This window comes from Phalaenopsis equestris, unplaced genomic scaffold (assembly GCF_001263595.1).
Source record: "Phalaenopsis equestris unplaced genomic scaffold, ASM126359v1 Scaffold000143, whole genome shotgun sequence".
Taxonomy (NCBI): Eukaryota; Viridiplantae; Streptophyta; class Magnoliopsida; order Asparagales; family Orchidaceae; genus Phalaenopsis; species Phalaenopsis equestris.
In genome coordinates this window covers 155,827-174,553 of record NW_018164585.1, presented here as the reverse complement: position 1 = coordinate 174,553, position 18,727 = coordinate 155,827, and the positions used below count along the sequence as shown (strand labels likewise).

The 18,727-nt window shown below is 32.6% G+C and overlaps 1 protein-coding gene across 1 annotated transcript in view; it reads left to right on the top strand.

Annotated features, from left to right (window-relative positions):
* Nucleotides 1-9,878: 9,878 nt before the first annotated feature.
* The window catches only part of LOC110021764 (vacuolar protein sorting-associated protein 18 homolog), a 98,217-nt gene continuing 89,368 nt past the window's right edge, over nucleotides 9,879-18,727 (top strand). The window contains exons 1-7 of the mRNA XM_020720386.1: nucleotides 9,879-10,241; nucleotides 10,318-10,530; nucleotides 10,616-10,755; nucleotides 10,845-10,940; nucleotides 11,534-11,601; nucleotides 15,918-16,019; nucleotides 16,192-16,327. Of these exons, the coding sequence (XP_020576045.1) occupies nucleotides 10,079-10,241; nucleotides 10,318-10,530; nucleotides 10,616-10,755; nucleotides 10,845-10,940; nucleotides 11,534-11,601; nucleotides 15,918-16,019; nucleotides 16,192-16,327 (918 nt within the window). The 5' untranslated portion in view covers nucleotides 9,879-10,078. The remainder of the gene's footprint in view (nucleotides 10,242-10,317; nucleotides 10,531-10,615; nucleotides 10,756-10,844; nucleotides 10,941-11,533; nucleotides 11,602-15,917; nucleotides 16,020-16,191; nucleotides 16,328-18,727) is intronic.

Here is an 18,727-nt window from a genome sequence, read left to right as displayed (position 1 = left end):
TTCACACCAAAAATAGTGCCGACATATCTTTAGTAGGAGAAATTGTATTTTTGAAAAATATAGAAGTGTTAGACTTTTATTTTCAATACTTAAATTTCTTTTATTAAAAATAATTTTCAAAACTATTATTATATTTTTAAGTAAAACATATATATCAAAACTTTGCTTTAGGAATGGAGGAGTGGAATTCAAAATCATTAAAGACCTATCCATATATAGTAATCCTCACCTAGAAAGAACAAGAAAAAGAAAAAAAAGAAAAAGAAAAAAATGAGAAAAAGAAAAAAAGAAAACAAAATTAAAGTTTAAATAGAGAGGAGAAGCTTGAGGATTAGTGACTAATCAAAAATTGGTTCCACATTTGATCATTTTACAGTATAAGATTTGAGAAACTCTTAAGCTTAAGGATATAATATAGTAAGTATAATTATTCTTAATAAAAATTTTTAAGTGGAGAAGATAGAATGCCTAAACTCTATATTTGCAGAATTTACAAGTATTTCTGAATTAGATAATAACTCGTACTTTCAGACCTCTTTACATTAAAAATTCCTAAACTCTAAGTTAGTTTCATGTACTAAAGTTTTTTTTTCTAAGTTGGAATACTATATTTTTAAAGATTGGAGTGTCACTTGAAGGTGAGTAACATTTTAAGTTTGGGGTATTTTGATATACTTAAAATATATAACATTTATGTACACATTTTATACCTATTTTTGAGGATATTGCACATTTTTGAGGATTATACCTATTTTTGAGGATATTGCACTTTAATGGAAGATATTTGTGTGTTTTTCTTTCAGATACAGTTAAATGGATGAAAAATGGTGAAAAAAGTGAAGAAGAATCAAATTTGGAGAAAAAATGAAGAAGATGTGTGAAAGAAATGTGTGCCTAAGTGCCCAGGACTAGCGCTTAAGCGCCAGCATAATAGATAAAGTCACATATAAGTGCCACATACCCCGAGTTTAAGTGTCAGATGTAGTTACTTGATGATTCAATGAATTTAGACGAATTTTTGAAGGGGTATTCAAAGCAACTCTTGGTGAAAATGTGGGTTATGGTTAATGAACACGAAAATAGATTCAAATGACTTTTAAAAGGAGGAAACTCTTGGAAGATTCATTGAATGTGGACACATTTTGAAGAGATACGAAAGTACCTTTTGAAAATTTATAAAAGAGGACTTGAATTGGATTGAAGTCGCCCACTCTAAGGAGACTCAATTAGTAGTTGATGCCACTCTCTCTTATATTAATTAGGATACTTTTAGAGAGAAGAAAAGAAGGAGTTTTGTGTGTTAATAGAGAGTATTGTAAGAGAAAGGAAGAGAAGTGATTCAAATGAACTTCAAGAGTTTTGTGGAGAGGAACTGAGATAAGTTTTTATCTTTACAAGTACATTTGGTTTTAATTTAGACTTCTTGTGTGTTTGCATGATTTCTAATTTAAACTTAAGTGTGGTTGTGATTTTTCATGAATACTGAGTAGTTTTCTTTATATATTTATCTTAAAATGATAAGCAATTAAGTGTTGGATGGAATTTGTGTGAAGTATTAATCTTTAATGCTGGAATAAGTTGTGATAATTTTAAACCTTGTACTTTATTTAATTCTTGATTTGGTCAATTAAGATGGTAATATATGTTGTGAGAACATGTAAGATCAGAGATGACATTGTCTCGGTCAATTAATGGTAATAATCACATGAGGTTGTATGGATGAGAATGTAATTCATATGATTGAGTGCAAATAAATAGAAAAATAAACTTTGAATGGTATAGAGTTATAGGACTTTAGAGTGACAGACTAAAGCCCCTAATTCGGTTTATTATTTTAGATTTTGATACGAGAAGTTAGCCCCCAAGTGGAGGGAGAATATGGAACTCTAGAGTGAGAGCTCTTATATTCTCTACTAAGCCCGTCTTGAAGACTATTCAAACTTTAAATTAGCCAATATTCTTTATAGCATCTCTAGTAAGGGTAAAAAAAATATTGCTCCTATTTGGCATATCACAATTTGAATACTTCCACAACAAAATTCCTATACTTGTTACTGAATCATGATAAGAAAAAAAATATTTTATTTATATTGTCTTCATCTTACAAATATTTAGTTAAATTTAGTTAGTTCTTTACTTTTAATTTTCAATTATCAAAAATTACCAAAAAGAATCAAACTTTGATTCCTATTATATCATCTATAGTTTGAGTAAAAATATTTTACAAAGTAGAATTTGTCATCTAATTTCTTTCGACTTATTTAAAGATAGTAATTATCCATGTGGGTTCGATATTCAGAGATTAATAAAAAAGTCATATGTTACTTGATAACGATACATATACTTTTGTAGTATCCCATATTTAAATATAATAATTACACTCTTATTTGCTTTGAAATCAAGTTTTTGACACCATTGTAAAGTAAGAAATATAAATTAAGATTATAACTACATACATCGTCTTGTTATATAAAATCGGGATCAACCAGGATCAACACACAAACAGATCTGCTAAGGGAGAGCATGTAATAATTCTAACTTTTTTACTTTTATGTGGTATTTAGCTCCCCCGTTTATAAGGCACTATTCATTGTACGTTGCATGTTGTTGGCTTTATTGTTAACAACTGTTTTCATGCGGGTCCTAGTCTTTGTGTTTTAATTTCAAATGTATTTGATAGAGTCCCAATGCTGAGTATATAATGGAAATAAGGCATGAGCATGAGTTTCAAGGTGGATGACACATCAAACCACATGACGGGGACCGGGGTGACAACACGTGTTTCGTACCTTAAGTCTGAATTATATATTTTTGTATAGACCTAGGACAAGACAAGTGAATGCAGAGTCAGACAACTTCTCCTTCTTTTTCTCGGATATGTTGCCAACTGAACGAAACAAGCAACTTTTTATATATTTTGGAGTGATTTCCACATTTTAATGAGTGTCTCCATGCCTAGATTGCTTTTATTATTTATTTCTAATTGATTTAGAATACCATGAAAAATATAATTTAGGGTCATTAAAGACCCTAAATATTATAAATTTTATAATAATAATAATAATATTATTAAAATATTAAGCTAATCCATATTTTAGGATTAAAAGATTCAAGATTTTAAAACCTATTTTTTACTTTCTTTCATGACATTCGGGCCGATTTTTAAAATGGTTCGCATGCATAGACATATCCCAATCATGATTAATTGGGCATCCACGCTTAGAATTATGGTAGATAATTGCATCATACTTACATGTCCCAAGGAGAATCCCCCGCGCTTCTTCAACCCGACTGACCCAACATAGATTTCTATATATGTGATTGTATAGTGTGTTTAGGGTGTTAGAAAGCTCCCCGATCCATTCGGGGTGTATGTCCATTTGTTGGGAGTGTTTCCAACTTTATAGTTAAACCTTCATTTCTCTTTCTTTCCCAAGGCATCCTTACCATTTCAGTAGGTCTAAGTTCCACCACTTGGAACTCTAGCCTATAGTCATAGAATAGAGTTTTGTTCCTCCAAACTTTGGGCTATCGAGGTTTCCATTGGACGACGCAATTTACGAATTACTAACAGGGGACCTTTATATGTGTTGGGTTGACTACCTTTACGACTAGATAGACTTAGAGTCATAGTATCTTAGGAAGACAAGTCTGTGGTACCCCCAAACTGGCTACCTCCACCTTTTAGGACTACTCCTTTCTTCCTTTGACTACCATTGGTGAGCCATATCACTCCTCGACTTCATTGACATTATTTTGATAACTCAATGTTGATTAGCTACAGCCCATTTGGAATATAACGATTTGTCACGTGCCTCTATGACAGATGAGCTTTGACATATTGGGACATTCCTATCAAAATGATTATGTTTATTCGGTTAACTTTGTGTGTCGATGAGCCCTACCCATTTGAGATGTGAAAGACTCACTCTTTTTCTGATAGTCATTGGTTGCTTTGAAAATAACTTAAATGTAATAAGTACATATATATTTGATTTTTCAAAATAGTATTTTAATTTTGAATATGAGAACAAAAATATCTCATATATTTGATAGTTTAAATAACCGAGCACCACACCACAAACAATAACGCCTATCCTGAGAAATAAACACACTTTTTGTTAGCGGGGCCCGATCACATAAACTAAAGAATTTATAACATCTGATTGATCTGCAAACCTTTTATATGTTGAATGACAAGTTCCCATACATAATATTAAAACTTGGCAAGGTTTATATTACCTGGGTTCTTTAGTTTCTAATAACCGCAAGCCTCTATAATCAAGTACATCTTAAGCGATGAAGGTCACTTAAGAAATCTCTCAATGATAATCAGAGGTTCTGTCTTCAATATTTTAACTTTTAGTTTTCAAGGCTAGATATGAAAAAGTCAAATAGGAACAATTATTCTCGAAATCCAAAGGAAAAAAGGTTGGGGATGTCACAGATCATGAGGTGAGCATCGATGACTTCCCAAACAATCTTATTATTTGGCTTCAATTTTGAAGAGATATCATCATGTCAATTTTATTATTTAGGATTTACACGTGCATGATCCTGGCCATACAAAAAACCTAAAAAGATTGGAGGATTTACGTCGTACCGAATGACAATCTCATAACCCTAAAGAGAGTTTGAACTTATATATCACACCATAATTGTGCAAGAACCTAATTATAAAATGAGGATTTACATCGTGCTAGACAAACTATCTCGAGATCCATGGTTTCTTGTTTAAACTAAGGAGAAAATTGCTAATGACGATTCTATTTGTTCCCTCGAAGATTTTCCTTTTTATGTTCTCGTTGTGCTCCCCACGAAGTTTGTTCTGAGCTTCTCATGACTACAACTCCAAGTTTAAGGTTTTATGGTTTTGTAGTTAATGTGTCGTGTTTTGGTTTTGCTTGTTGCTGTTGTTTAAGAGTTTCAGGGGAATTTTAATTTAAGTGACACCGGTTAAGATCCCATGGTTCCTTCATCCTGACATATAGATTTTTATTTCAAAAATTCATTTTAATATTTTTCATAAGTCTCACTCACTTAAAGAAACTCAAAGAAATAAAATTTATATGTTTGTGATTTTTATTTTATTTCTTTAAATTATTTTATTTACAAATTAAGAAAAATGCATTCAATTACTAAAAATACCTTTTCACACCATTAGAAATTTACAAACACATCATTAAATTATCCTCTATAGTTACGATGATATTTAGGATAAGTTGTCGTATTTTCTTTTTTTTTTTGGTAATTTTTTATATTTTTGATTATTTTAAAATTAGAAAATAGCTTAATAATGAAGTTTTTATTTTAACCCCAATTTGATTTTTCATAAGTTTCTCTGGCCTCAAGGAGTACTCTAAACTAAATTTCATGATTTTTTTATTTTTCTTTTATTTCTTATAATTATTTTAAGCCAAAATTATTATTTACTTAGAAAATAGATTTTAATATTAAAAACAATTTTTCTAACTTTCAAATTTTTACAGAGGTCTCCTAATGCAATTACCTACAATTTGGCCCATTTTGGTGTTTATTTAAATTATTTTATATTTTTCTAATTTTTAGTAATGTTTATTAATTTTAAGTAAGAGAAAAAAATCAATCTTTTTTTAACATTTTTATTTTTTTCTAAGGTTCTCTGACCATAATAAACCTACCTAACATGATTTTATATTTTCTAACCTTTATTTAATTTGTTAAAATTTTCTTAATTAAAATAATACCAAATATCTTAAAAATTAGGGCTTTTGATCATAGAAGTGTCATGTGACCTTGAAAAAATTAGTGAAAACTCCTAAGTTCATGAAGAATAGAACCTCAAATTTTAAATTAGATAGTTATTTAATTAAATATTATTTAATTACTCTATGTAGTATTTAATTTATTTAAAATAAAATACTCAATAAATATTTTTAATTTTTAGTCGAATAAATTCTCCTCCGTTAACTGAGCACAAAGGTATTTTTTTAATAATTTTTCTACACCAAGATATGAAATTTTAATTTTTCTGTAATTATTAATTCAAAAATATCATAATTTCCTACTTATTTGCGTCAGCCGCCAGCGCAACCACAATGTCATAGAAAGACCACGTGCCGCCCGCTGATTCCTTGCATTTTACATTTTAGCATGCCCACGGTTCGCGTAACATCTTTCTGTCCGATGTGATTTGGTCCGTCCATTCGATACACGTGGAAATGGACAACATCGGTTCATCATCCCCGATCACCTAAACTGAGAATCGTCTACGTTCTAATCTTAGTATCCAACTTAATTCTCAACCAAATCACTTGAAGTTTGTTCCTACAACTTCATATAAGTGAGATGAACATATCTATATGGTTAAATATGTATGAAACACAGGTTATATTCATAAATGTCCAAACTGAAGCAAATTTTGGAATTTTGAATTTTACCTTAGCCCAAGAGGGGAGGCCTCAATTGGGTTTGTTTCTGAGCTTCACCTTAAGTCCACGAACGACCTCAAAGAGTTGGTTGGAGCTAAGGAAAGGGTTATGTATGATTTTGATCGGTGGGTGACTCGGGCTAGGTTTAGGACTGTGTTAGAGTGCCCGGGAGATGGGCATTCAATTGGGGAATTGGTTTTGATTTTTGGGGAAGCTTGTGGAATGATTAATTTAGAGTTTTAAGGAGTACAAATCCAACACCGTGAAACACCCTAGATTTCAGTGGTTAAATTGGGCTAGGGTGGAGGGAATGGGTGGCTGAAGATGGTTGGATTGAACTTAGGAATGCTGGGAGAGGCTCTAAGAGCAATTGGACAGAGTTTCCCCCAGGTTTTGGATGGTCTCCCATTTTGATCGTGGAGGGGGGCTACTTATAATTCTAGCCAAGGGGAAGGCTATGGGTTGTCATTGACTGGTGCAAATAAGCTGAGGTGGAGAGGAGAACGGCGCAACTGACCAATTGAGATTTGCCACACAAGATTGATGAGAATTTGGGTTTGAGCCACGACCACCCTTCTCCATTTTGTGTTTTCCAGCCACTAGGGTCGCCTACCGGGCCAAGGGTGGTAGCTATCTAGCTCAGGGAGGTTAGGCGAAGGTTTAATGGTGATTAGCTTTAAGATTTAATCAGATGATGGCATGGGTGAGTCACTTAACCAAATTTAGGTGGGGTTTCCATGATTTGAGAAACCCTTGGTTTGTGACACAAGATTTGGGCTAACTTGGTGATGTGATTAGCATCTCAGGGTCTTAGGCATGGCCGTGGAAATTTAGGGTTTGATTAAATTAAAAGATTTGAGTTAGATTTTGGATTAGCCTTAAAATTAGGGTTTGGGCTTGATTTGGGCTTAGATATAAACTAATTGAATGCTCAAATTGGTATTGAAAAATGTCATGAGGAATTTGGAAAATAATTTTTGTGGAATTGAAATGATCATATAGCTTAATTTGGTGTAATTTGGCTTTGGTGTCAATTTGGGGTAGTTGACTTTGGACTTGGATTTTTGATTTGGAATTGGGTGGAATTGGGCTTGAATTAGGTTTAAATTGTGCTTAAATATGATGATATTTAGTTTGGATTCAAAATTGGGTGAGTTTGAAATGAATTTTGAGGGAATCCGGAGTGTTTTAGGGACTTTAGGGATTTAGGGGTAATTTGGGAATTTCGGGCAATTTTGGTGGCTTTAAAGGATTTTGGATGCAATTGGGTGCATTAGGTGGTTATAATTAGTTTTGATGAAGTTTGGAATGAATTTGGGGGGTTTTGATAATTTCTAGGGTATAAGGGGTATTTTGGTAATTTTGAATGGTGTAGGGGGGTATTTTGGTAGTTATGAGGATTTGGGGGTATTTGGGCAATTGGGGTAATTTAAAAGCATCAGAGCATTCCCATGCGGGGATCGTGTGAGACTCACTCCTTGCCGCATGACTTAGTAGGAGCTTTGAAAGCATTGGAGCATTCCCCTCTGAAATAACTATCATTTGATAACTCTGTGCTAGTTGTCACAGTTAATGTAAGCAAAACTCCTTTGAATCAAGTGTATTCTTTGGAAACCCCTAAGATGTAATTGACTAAGCGAGATACATTTCATTGGGAGCAGTATAGACCACATAATAAAAAAACTCACCTAAATCTCTTCTTGTGAATAGTCTACGTAGGTATTCTTTCACGGATATTAGTCAAGGTGCTTTAGCCTAATCTTATTTAGGCGAACATATTTGACCTGTCATTGCGAGGTTTACTGCACAAAAGTTTTCCATATTCTTTCTCTTGTTTGTCCGTCTTTGTCGTATGTCCTGCTTTTTTTATTCCTCTCTTCTCCTGATTATTCACATGATCCGAAACAGAGACTTATTGTTAAAGAAAAAAGATGATAATGAACATCTTGGCGACTCCTTTAAAAATAAAAAAGAGAGAGAATGAAAATAATATGCATATGTAACACATATGAACTCGATATCATGTGGCTTAAAAGCAACTAAGAACCCATATTTTTTACTGTCTAGCGTCTTCTTGTAATGACAAATTCTTTGATTTATACACTGTTCTTTGAGACCTCAAAGTTTCGTAAAACTTGAATTTAATATTTCTATTATTTTTTTACTAATATTGCATCTAAGGGTTTGTGATTTGTAGTTTTAAACCTTCAGAAAAGATGATCTCAAGTACCTCTGGTACCTCCCAAGCATTGTACTGCTACGTGGACTACAAGATTCTCTACTTTGAGACAACCACATATCTATGAGAGAATTTTACATGTGCCCAAGGAAAAGAACAGAGAACCATGACTTCTTTAGATTGATAGATCGATTTGAGCATTCCACCGCCGATAGTGATTATGCATGAAGAATTTTATTGGAGTACTAATTATCTCATAACATTAACTAACTACATATTAAAAATAATATTATTATATTATTAATTGTTATTTTAATATTTTTTTTATTTTGATTTTTGTGTTACTCATTGTTGTGAGGTATCTATTTTATTTTTTAACATTCAAATTAAATATTATTTGCTTTCAAGTATGAAATGTGCTAGTATGATTGGTTTTGTTTATAAACAACACTGCACTACAATGTTAAAAATGTCATTTGTTCAGAAACAACTGCTGCAAAACTACAAAAAATTAATAGGTAATCACCTTCTTCACGGTAGCTTCTGTGTAACAATAGCTTTTTAATGGCAACTATCTCAAAGAAACCTTTAGATGGTGTAAATGTAAAAACTAAAGTTTTAGGTGTATTTAAATGCAATAAGAATCAGGTATGTAGATGGGTGAGTACAGTGTGGCCTGTGTACTCCCAATTTGAGGGGGCGTTTAGCCACATCTAAGATTTACTATTAATAAAATTTATTAAATCTGGTAAGTTTAGATTCAACAAATCTATAATCCCTTACGATTAGAAAAATAAATCTACTTCATATTCAGATTTATGAAATTCAAATTTAGTTTATCAAAATTATAAAATTATGGAGGATAATAGCATAATGTGAAAAAATTAAAGCTAATCGAGCTTTGAGTTTAATTTTATTTTTTTCGAGTGTTTCGCTAAGATTTACGTTAAACGTGATAAATAGCTTTCTAACAAACACCGCTTAGTAGAAGAAAAAATATTCTATCAAAACTCCACATGTAAAGTTACGTGCAGAGTCCAATGAAATCACGTCATGTAGAGTTGACAGAAAAAAAAATAATCGGCCCCATAACAAGGGGAATATTCTCCCCACGTTATCAGTGCTATTCAAGTGTTATTATATATTATTAATTTATTATTGTGTTCTGAGAATATTCTCAATATAATAGCATATCAATAACACATGAATAAGTCAAAATAATATATGTATAGAACACAATAACACCTCCTAATAAGTATCTCTGATTTTATTTTAATAATTTAGCTTAGTAGAAAGTTTCGAGGGGCGCTCGGCACGACACGAGAATGGCGAGGTGTGAGGATGATGAGGGGAGTTCGTAAGATTTGGCGGATCGAAGTTACTCATTCAATACCATGGCTGAATCTGTATCTATGGAAATGGTTTAAAGTTGTCATTTTTGCTTCTTGGTAGGATTTTGGTTTCTAGCAGTCTCCGATCATTCAGGCAAATGGACGCCGGCGGTCACGCATTTTCCGTCGACCTCCTTGAGCGGAATGGCGCCAAAGGGCACGGCCTTATCACCTGCATGGCCGCCGGAAATGACGTCGTTCTTATTGGCACTAGCAAGGGGTGGCTTATTAGGCACGACTTCGGTGTTGGAGATTCCTACGGTTAGAAAAAAATTAAACTTGCTTTGCTTCTGCATCCCTACGAAGGATATATTATAGTTGATATCTTCAATTCCAGATGTGGACTTCTCCGGTGGCCGGGGTGGGGAGCAGCCCGTCCACCGCGTCTTTGTTGATCCAGGCGGCAGCCATTGTATTGCAAATGTTCTCCACACCGGCAGTGCGGAGACTTATTATACGCACGCGAAGTGGGCTAGACCTAGGGTTTTTAGCCGGCTGAAGGGCCTGGTAGTGAACGCAGTTGCTTGGAATCGGCAGCAGATCACTGAGTGTGAGTGTTCGTATACTCTAGTTCTGTGTTTGATCTTCGCTTAAGGATTACGTATTTGAATAGTTTGTATTTTTTGGGAGTTAAGCCTCAACTCGTGAAGTGATTCTTGGAACTGAGAACGGGCAGATTTATGAGATATCAGTTGATGAAGGGGATAAGAAGGAGAAGTATATAAAGTTTTTATTTGAATTGACTGAGCTACCTGAAGCTATCATGGGCTTGCAGGTGATGCGAAATGACCAAATTGGTTTGATTCAATTGACTGGTACAACATATATTAACTTGATGCTCATTGTTTGTTTTTTTTCCTTTAGATGGAGACCGCCTCTGTTGGCAATACTATGAGATATTATGTCATGGCCGTCACACCAACACGTTTGTACTCGTTCACGGGCATTGGAGCATTAGATGTATGTGTATAAGTTTGGAGAAATTAAATTTTACCAATCATAATTCGGACTGATTATATTGTCTTGCTGTTGTGTGCTCACACACTCATGTCTGTATGTATTATATTGTGGTTTGATTTTGTGTCTTTGTGTGTCTATGTATATTATAATGTCTTGTTTGTGTGTGTGTGTGTGTGTATATGTGAATTTTATTATGTACACCAAAATCATAACTATTTTCTTTTTGCTTTCACCATATGATTTCAGACATAAGAATGACCAGGTATCTTTTTTCAAAGTTTATTGTGGGGTGCTAAATTTTATTTGATCCCTTTAATATTATATTAGGAAAAAAACATTTTAATAAATGTTTGATCGCACATTTAAATTTGAAAATGTAATGGTACACAAACAAGAAATTGTACTTCACTTTTTCTATTATTTAGATTCAAATTGGGTTTAAAGTATTTTTAATGTTGAATACTCATATTTGGGCATTGAACATGCTATTTTAGTTCTGAAATGTTGTTCATATCTCTATCTAATCTTAGTCAAATATTGATGATTACAATCATTGTGGTATTATGTGAACAATGCTATTTAATCTTTTGCAGACAATGTTTGCTAGCTACTCAGATCGTGCGGTGCACTTTATGGAGCTTCCTGGTGAAATCCCAAATAGGCAAGTACTACTTTTGATGGCTATTATTAAAGACGGTCTTAGAAATGATTCATCTTGTTTTTTACTCTCAGAGCATTTACTATTATTATTACTAATACAAACATTACTGTTGCTGTTACTGCTACCACCACCACCACTACTACTACGGACTAAGATGGATCCAATAGATTATTAGCATTTCCAATTTCACTAACTTCAAATGTTGTTCTTACCAACTAAGATGGATCCATAGATCTTGCCTTTGCAAACGTGAATAAACAATATGAATGTTTTCATTTTGGATATTGTTAAACTCTTTTCTCATTCAATGTTAATCCTCATGACATCCCCCTCCCAATTTTGAGTTCCCATTGCCTTATGGCCCATTTTATTTTATTTTTTAAATCATCTAAGCTTTAACAATGTTTTTAATGCTATCTTACCTTTTTGTCACTTCTTATTGCGAAGAATTCATATTCAGTAAATTAGCCATGCCAACCATTTGTAGTATGACTGAGGACTTTTCCACTACATATTGGGCTGTGATGCACTACTTCTCTTTGACTAGAATACATAGGGAGATAGAGAATTGAACATAATCATTTTTTGGAGTCTAGATTACCTTTGAAAATTATCTTCTATATTGTTTAAAAAATTATTAAACTATGGCTTGATTTCAATACCTTTTGTGGTTGTGTTTATTGATCCACAAAACTCTTCTTGGTCTATTAAGACCATAAGCAATATCAACTCATCTTCCTATTTCATATTTGCACTACCTCTAATTTCATTTGTCTTCCCTCCAATTTTTCACATCACTTTCACTTATCATCATTGGTTTCTGCAGTATTGAGCCTCCTATATATATTAGATATATTACATCCCATACAATGGAGTCTAATAATAACAATTGCAAGATTGCTAGTGTTCATGAAATCCAACATTGTTTAAACTAAGCTTTCGTATTTAACAACTTGGGATCCATGTATCTTTGTGGTGTAGGCGGATTGGTAAATAAAGAACTATATGCTGCCATCTTTTGCTACAAAAGATATGCTAGCTCAAATGCCTAAGGAGTGTTTCTTTTACTGGTCTTTTCATATTATTTTCCTTGAAGACTTTTTTTGATGAAAAGTGTGGTGGTGGAAGCGGAGATTATTGTAAGGGTTTGATGCCTTGATTATTGGAAATGGAAAGAAAATTATTTACAACATTCTCTAGGTAAGGAGATATAAAAGATTAAGAGAAGAGATAAATGAAAGGCTTCAAGATGGTGAAGGCAAGGGGAAAGAGAGAATTAAAAAATCTCATTACTAGTAGAGATGGCGGAATTAATCATTGTTGAGGATGCCAAAGAAAGGCTATAACTTTTATTTCTAAATTAGTCATATGAATTATAAACCATTGAGTATAGCTTATAATATTCGTCATAATTTCATGGATTATATAATAAAAATATATTATAAAATAAGAAATAACGATATTGACATCAACATAACACTATAAGTTACTAAATTTAAAAACACACTTATGATTAAGGGTTGAAGTAGACAATTCACTCTACATTAATGGGTCGTTTGAAGGAGCTTAGTTGTCTAGCAAAGTTCCTTTAAAAGTCACGTTTGCAGAACGAACATTTCCGTCTGTGATCTAAAATAGTGAAAAATTGCCGTTCTTCTTAAACAAGTTGGGGAGACGCTGTTTTACCAACGAAAACAAATCCAAGCATCGACGTTCACTTCAACAAAATGGAGCTTCACTGCCTTATCAAACGAGGCCTAATTCTCCTAGTATGAGAAGTTTTATTATAAAGAGTTTGAAATGTTTTTTGGAGCATGATTTGAGGTCTTTGATTATAATATTGAGCTAGCAAGTTCCACCCTATAAAAAAGGTGCTAATGGAAAGAACAACTGCCAACATTAGCAGATATAGATAGAAGGGTATTGCTGTAGTTCTCGAGCACTATGACAATTCTAGACAGATATCTCTAAAAGCTTTGAGGTCTACATGATTATAGGTTGAGTAATTTGGATTGAAATTCAATTGGATTGTAGGTTGAGTAATTTGGATTGGTTGAAATTCAATTGGAATGTGTTAGGTAGGGATCAAACGGGCTAGCTTAACTCGTTGATTGGTGGATTTAAACTAGGTTTGTTTAAGTTAACTATGTTTGAATAGCCATGTTGAAAGGAACAAAAATTGTGGTGTAAAAGTACAATAGATTGGATGGAAGTCTGAATTTAGATTTCAAATTTGAATTTTTAAAATTCAAATTTCGATGTTAAAATTGATTTCAAATTTCAAACTGAAAGTCAACCGAGGACAAATTTGGAGTTTTTGGTGAAGGAGTATTGTAGAATATTGTTGAGGGTATTATGAAGGATTTTTTGATGTATAGTATGGAAGATGCTGATATGATGATTGCTTAAAAAGCAGAATAAACAATAAGGTAGTTGCAATCAAATTTCAAAATTGATTTTTATTTAAAATTTCAATTTGATTTGAAAATTGAAAAATTCAATTTGAATGGAAAATCAACCAGTTTTTAAAACTCTTTTTCTTTTCTAAAATTTACCATTAAAAATGGCCCTTTTTTGGATTATAATAATTGAATTTTAAATTTCTGGATTTTTTACTTTTTTTTTACATTTACTAAATGTAATTAACTGAATGAAGTGATAGGAGGACATGGCAAGAGCTTGCAAGATGAACCATATAAAATATAATAAAATAACCATTAAAATAACTTGTGATTTCAAAATATAGATTTGATTTGTAGGGAAGTTCTCATAAGCAGAGGACAAATGGAATTAGGGACCAAGAGATTGGAAAAAAAAGGGTGTTGCCTGATATCTTGAAATGTTAAAGTCACAAGACTTCTTAATTTCTTCTGAATAGCTCTTTGAGTTCAGGAAGTTGAGTATTTGTGCCAATTGACAAAGATTTGGGCAGGCAAAGTGGAGGTTGTAGTTCTTGATTTTTGAATAGGGAAGAACCAATGTAGATAAACCAAGGTCTAAATTGAAGGAGGAGATTGTAAGAAGTGATGAATAAATGATTAAATGGGAGGAAGGCAAACTAAAGAATAAAAATCTCCTGAATAGAATAAAGAAGGGGGAATTAATCCGCCAAAGAAAGGGTTATATCTTAATTCCATCACCAATCTTTTGATTTGCAACTTCTGACCTACTATATATAATAGTAGTCATAATTTAATGAACAATATAATCAACAACAACCATTACAAACCTTTATACCACTAAATGGGATCGGCTACATGAATCCTTTTTCTCCATTGCATTCTATTGAGTGTATATTTTCATTTAATTCTAATAGATTAAAATCATTTTTTATACAATATACCCAAGTCTCTTTAGATCTACCTTTGCCTTTCTTAACATCAGTCAAAGCTAAAACATCTACTCTCCTAACCGGATCATCAGATGGTCGACGTTTAATGTGACCAAACTATTTAAGACGACTCTCTCCAATCTTGTCTGTCACTGGAGCTATACCAACTCTATCATTTTGCGTTTTGTCTGTAAGTGTCGAGACACTTATCCACCCAATCAATCTCATCTTAGCAACACTTAACTTTGTTTTTTTGCTTCTCTTTTAATGGTCAACATTTTGCGTCATAGAGCATTGCAGGTCTCTCCTCCATCTTATAAAATTTTCCTTTCAGTTTAAGTTGTACTTTTCTATCACAAAATAGGTCCGAATCATTCTCCCACTTCAACCAACCAACGTAAATTCTACTAATAACATCCCCATCTATATCACCATCATTTTGAACAATAGATCTGAGATATCTAAAACATTCACACCTTTTAATGATTTGATCACCCATATTTATAATTTTGCCACTAGAGCTACTGCTACTAAAATTACATTCCATGTATTTAGTTTTAGTTCTACTGAAACAATGGCCTTTATACTCCAATTTAGACCTTCGTAATTCAAGTTTTTCGTGAACTCTTTCTGTAGTTTTATCCACAAGAAGGATATCATCAGTGAAATATCCTCCTATAAATGTCTAGTAAGAGCATCTTTAAAGCCGACCCATGCTGTAATCCAACTGAAATAGGAAAATACTTGGTCAATCTTCCTTTTGTTTGCGCAAGCGGAAGTCAGAGGTTTGAACCCTTGCCAAAACACGAGGCTCCTTGTTCTCTTTGTAAAGGTTAAATTTTTTGTTTTCTTTCTTTTTTGTGTCTCTTTTGGAACTGCTACCATTTTTTATAGTAAGCTTATTCTTTATGTTATCTTGTTACTGGATTTTGTAAAATTCAAAATATGCTGAGTTCCTTGACATGGCTCTCCATTTGCTTTGCAGTGAACTACATTTCTTCATCATGCAGAGAAGGGCCAAACATTTTGCTTGGCTTTCTGGTGCTGGAATCTATCATGGCGATCTGAACTTTGGAGCCCAACACAGGTGTATCATTTGTATATGATTTTCTTGCTGCTATATACTGTTGTTGTGTTTTGTACTGACCACATTGTATAAGTTTAGTCTTGGGAACATATTTATGCAGTGCCATCATCTTTCTATTTAACATGTTTTGGAGTGCTTGAACAATTTATAATTATTTAATTCCGTTAAATAGTTCAAGTGGAGGAGATGAGAATTTTGTGGAAAACAAGGGTTTACTAAACTATGAAAAGCTGGGTGAAGCAATGAAACCAAGGTCTCTAGCAATATCTGAATTTCATTTTCTTCTTCTTATTGGAGAAAAAGTCAAGGTATGTGTATACTTGTATAATTGTGTCCAGGGCATGTTATTTTGTTGGAAATTATTTGATTTCTGTTTGCGTCCTACTTTGAAATCAGTAAAGGGTGTTTAATGTGTATGTCTGATCATTTTTCCATCAATCTTTTCAACCCTTAAGGTTTGTTAGGGTTTTCTTTCATGTAACTATGTTGGAATGCCTGCGATTATTGCTGATCCTAATTGGTTTTCATATGTATTGTTGCATGTGATGCGGAAAACCTCTTGGTCATAAATGAAACAATCCACCTACATGAATTTTGCATTTGACATGATTATGGCAAAGTATTAAAATGGAAATTTAACTTAGCATACATATATAAATAAATGAAAAATTCTAAATCAAGGGATTTCATATATATATATATAAAAAGGAAAGAGCAACTCATGGCTCCTTACGCGTTAATATTAAAAGACGGTTACAAAATAATTTAGAGAATGAGGATCCCCACTACAAAAAAGAAAAATACAACAATTACCACGATTCTAGGGGTTCCTTCTTCTACATTACAACTCCACCCAAAAAAACAAAAATTATATAAAAGATAGGGACAGTATCTCAAAATTACATGTATCCACTCAAAATGTATGCCTAAGTAGTGTAGTATACCCATTTGAACATGTATAAAGGAGACAATAATATATATATATATATATGTATATGTATATATTCCCAACCACCTCAATTTTCCCTTAAAACTTGCTGGCTTCTTCCCAAAATCAGCAACTGAGAGCAGCAGCTCTCCCGCGCTGCTCCACTACGCCGGAGAGGGGAACAGTATGGTGACCAGAGAGAAGGGATTGGTAAAACAAAGGGTTAAGTGTGTATTGAAATTCATTTAAAATCAATTTAATCCTCACACTTTGATTAAATCCATTCGTTGCATGCTAAGTTGAAATTTCTGATTTGCTACAGTGCTGAGAGTAAGGGGGGATCAATGGAGTTTAATAGTATTAATTAAATAATTAATATTTAAATTTTTTGTTTTAGTTATTTTATTTTATAAAACCAAATATATTAATAATTAACTTATTCTTCTACATATCAATTTGAGCAACATAAAATGTAGAATTTTATAAAAATAGTTTGGTTGGATTTTGGGGATGCTTAAATTGGGTATGTTATAAAATACACACAATTTATCTATTTTGATTCTTTTGTGTGTTACAATGAAAATCTGATACTTTGCAAGAAAACTGAGAACAAAAGGAAACCACTATGATTTAGGATTTACACTGCAAAGAGGAGAAATCGATATATAACAAATTTGAAAAAACCTCAATCACACATGATAAACCAATCACGAAATAGTTAGATGAAAAGAACAAAAGTAGAAGTCAGTTGATGATTTAGGCCTTCTGTTGCTATATTACTTGAAAATAGTTGTTGAATGCACTAAAATCTAATAATTGGTATGCAACCAGCACACACAAGTTTGAGAAAAAATAGCAACTTCTTATTTTCTAATTCATGCCAAAGCACAGGTTTTTAAGGGTTCTATTAATGTCCCTTAAAAGGCCGTAATTAGTAATTTCTCAGAATATTTGTACGCCTGATTAAAAATTACCAGTCTTAATTCAACAAAATATGGATTCCAATAAGATTTGCAAGTTTTCACCTTCTATAGAACAAAACAACAATATTCATATGGACTACAATGCAGCCACAACCTCCAAACGTAAGTTTTCAATAGAAGGAAAGTAATAAGTAGATGTTTAAGACCAATTATGTTAGCGGTCACAGCATTTACATATCAATTCCAACTACAATACTTTCTGTTAAAATTGTGTTATAAGTAGTTGTTTAAGACCAATTATGTTAGCGGTCACAGCATTTACATATCAATTCCAACTACAATACTTTCTGTTAAAATTGTGTTATAAGTAGTTGTTTAAGACCAATTATGTTAGCGGTCACAGCATTTTCATATCAATTCCAACTACAATACTTCCTGTTAAAATTGTGTTTAAATAGTAATTGAAATGAAAATAGGTGAACCCAACCAAGCACTGAAAATTTGAATATTGGAATAAAATCTGGTTCCATTAAGGCATCTAAGAGTGATAAAACTTGCAACAGCATACCAAATTTATCGAAATAATTAAACACTAGGGAACAAATCTAAGCACCAACATCCTAAAGATTATTACATCAACGTATTTTAAAAATATAAGACCAAACTCATTGACAACACAATGCTCAAGTCTTGTGTTTTCGATAAGTTTAAGCTTTCTAACTTTTATAAATTTTCTCTGGTATGAAAATATTCTGTTCTATGAATTAAGCATTATATATTTACAAGAAAATTTGGGCAATTTGCTCTGCTTTTTTGCATGGTAATTAATAAATCATCACAAGTTTGTCACGCCACTG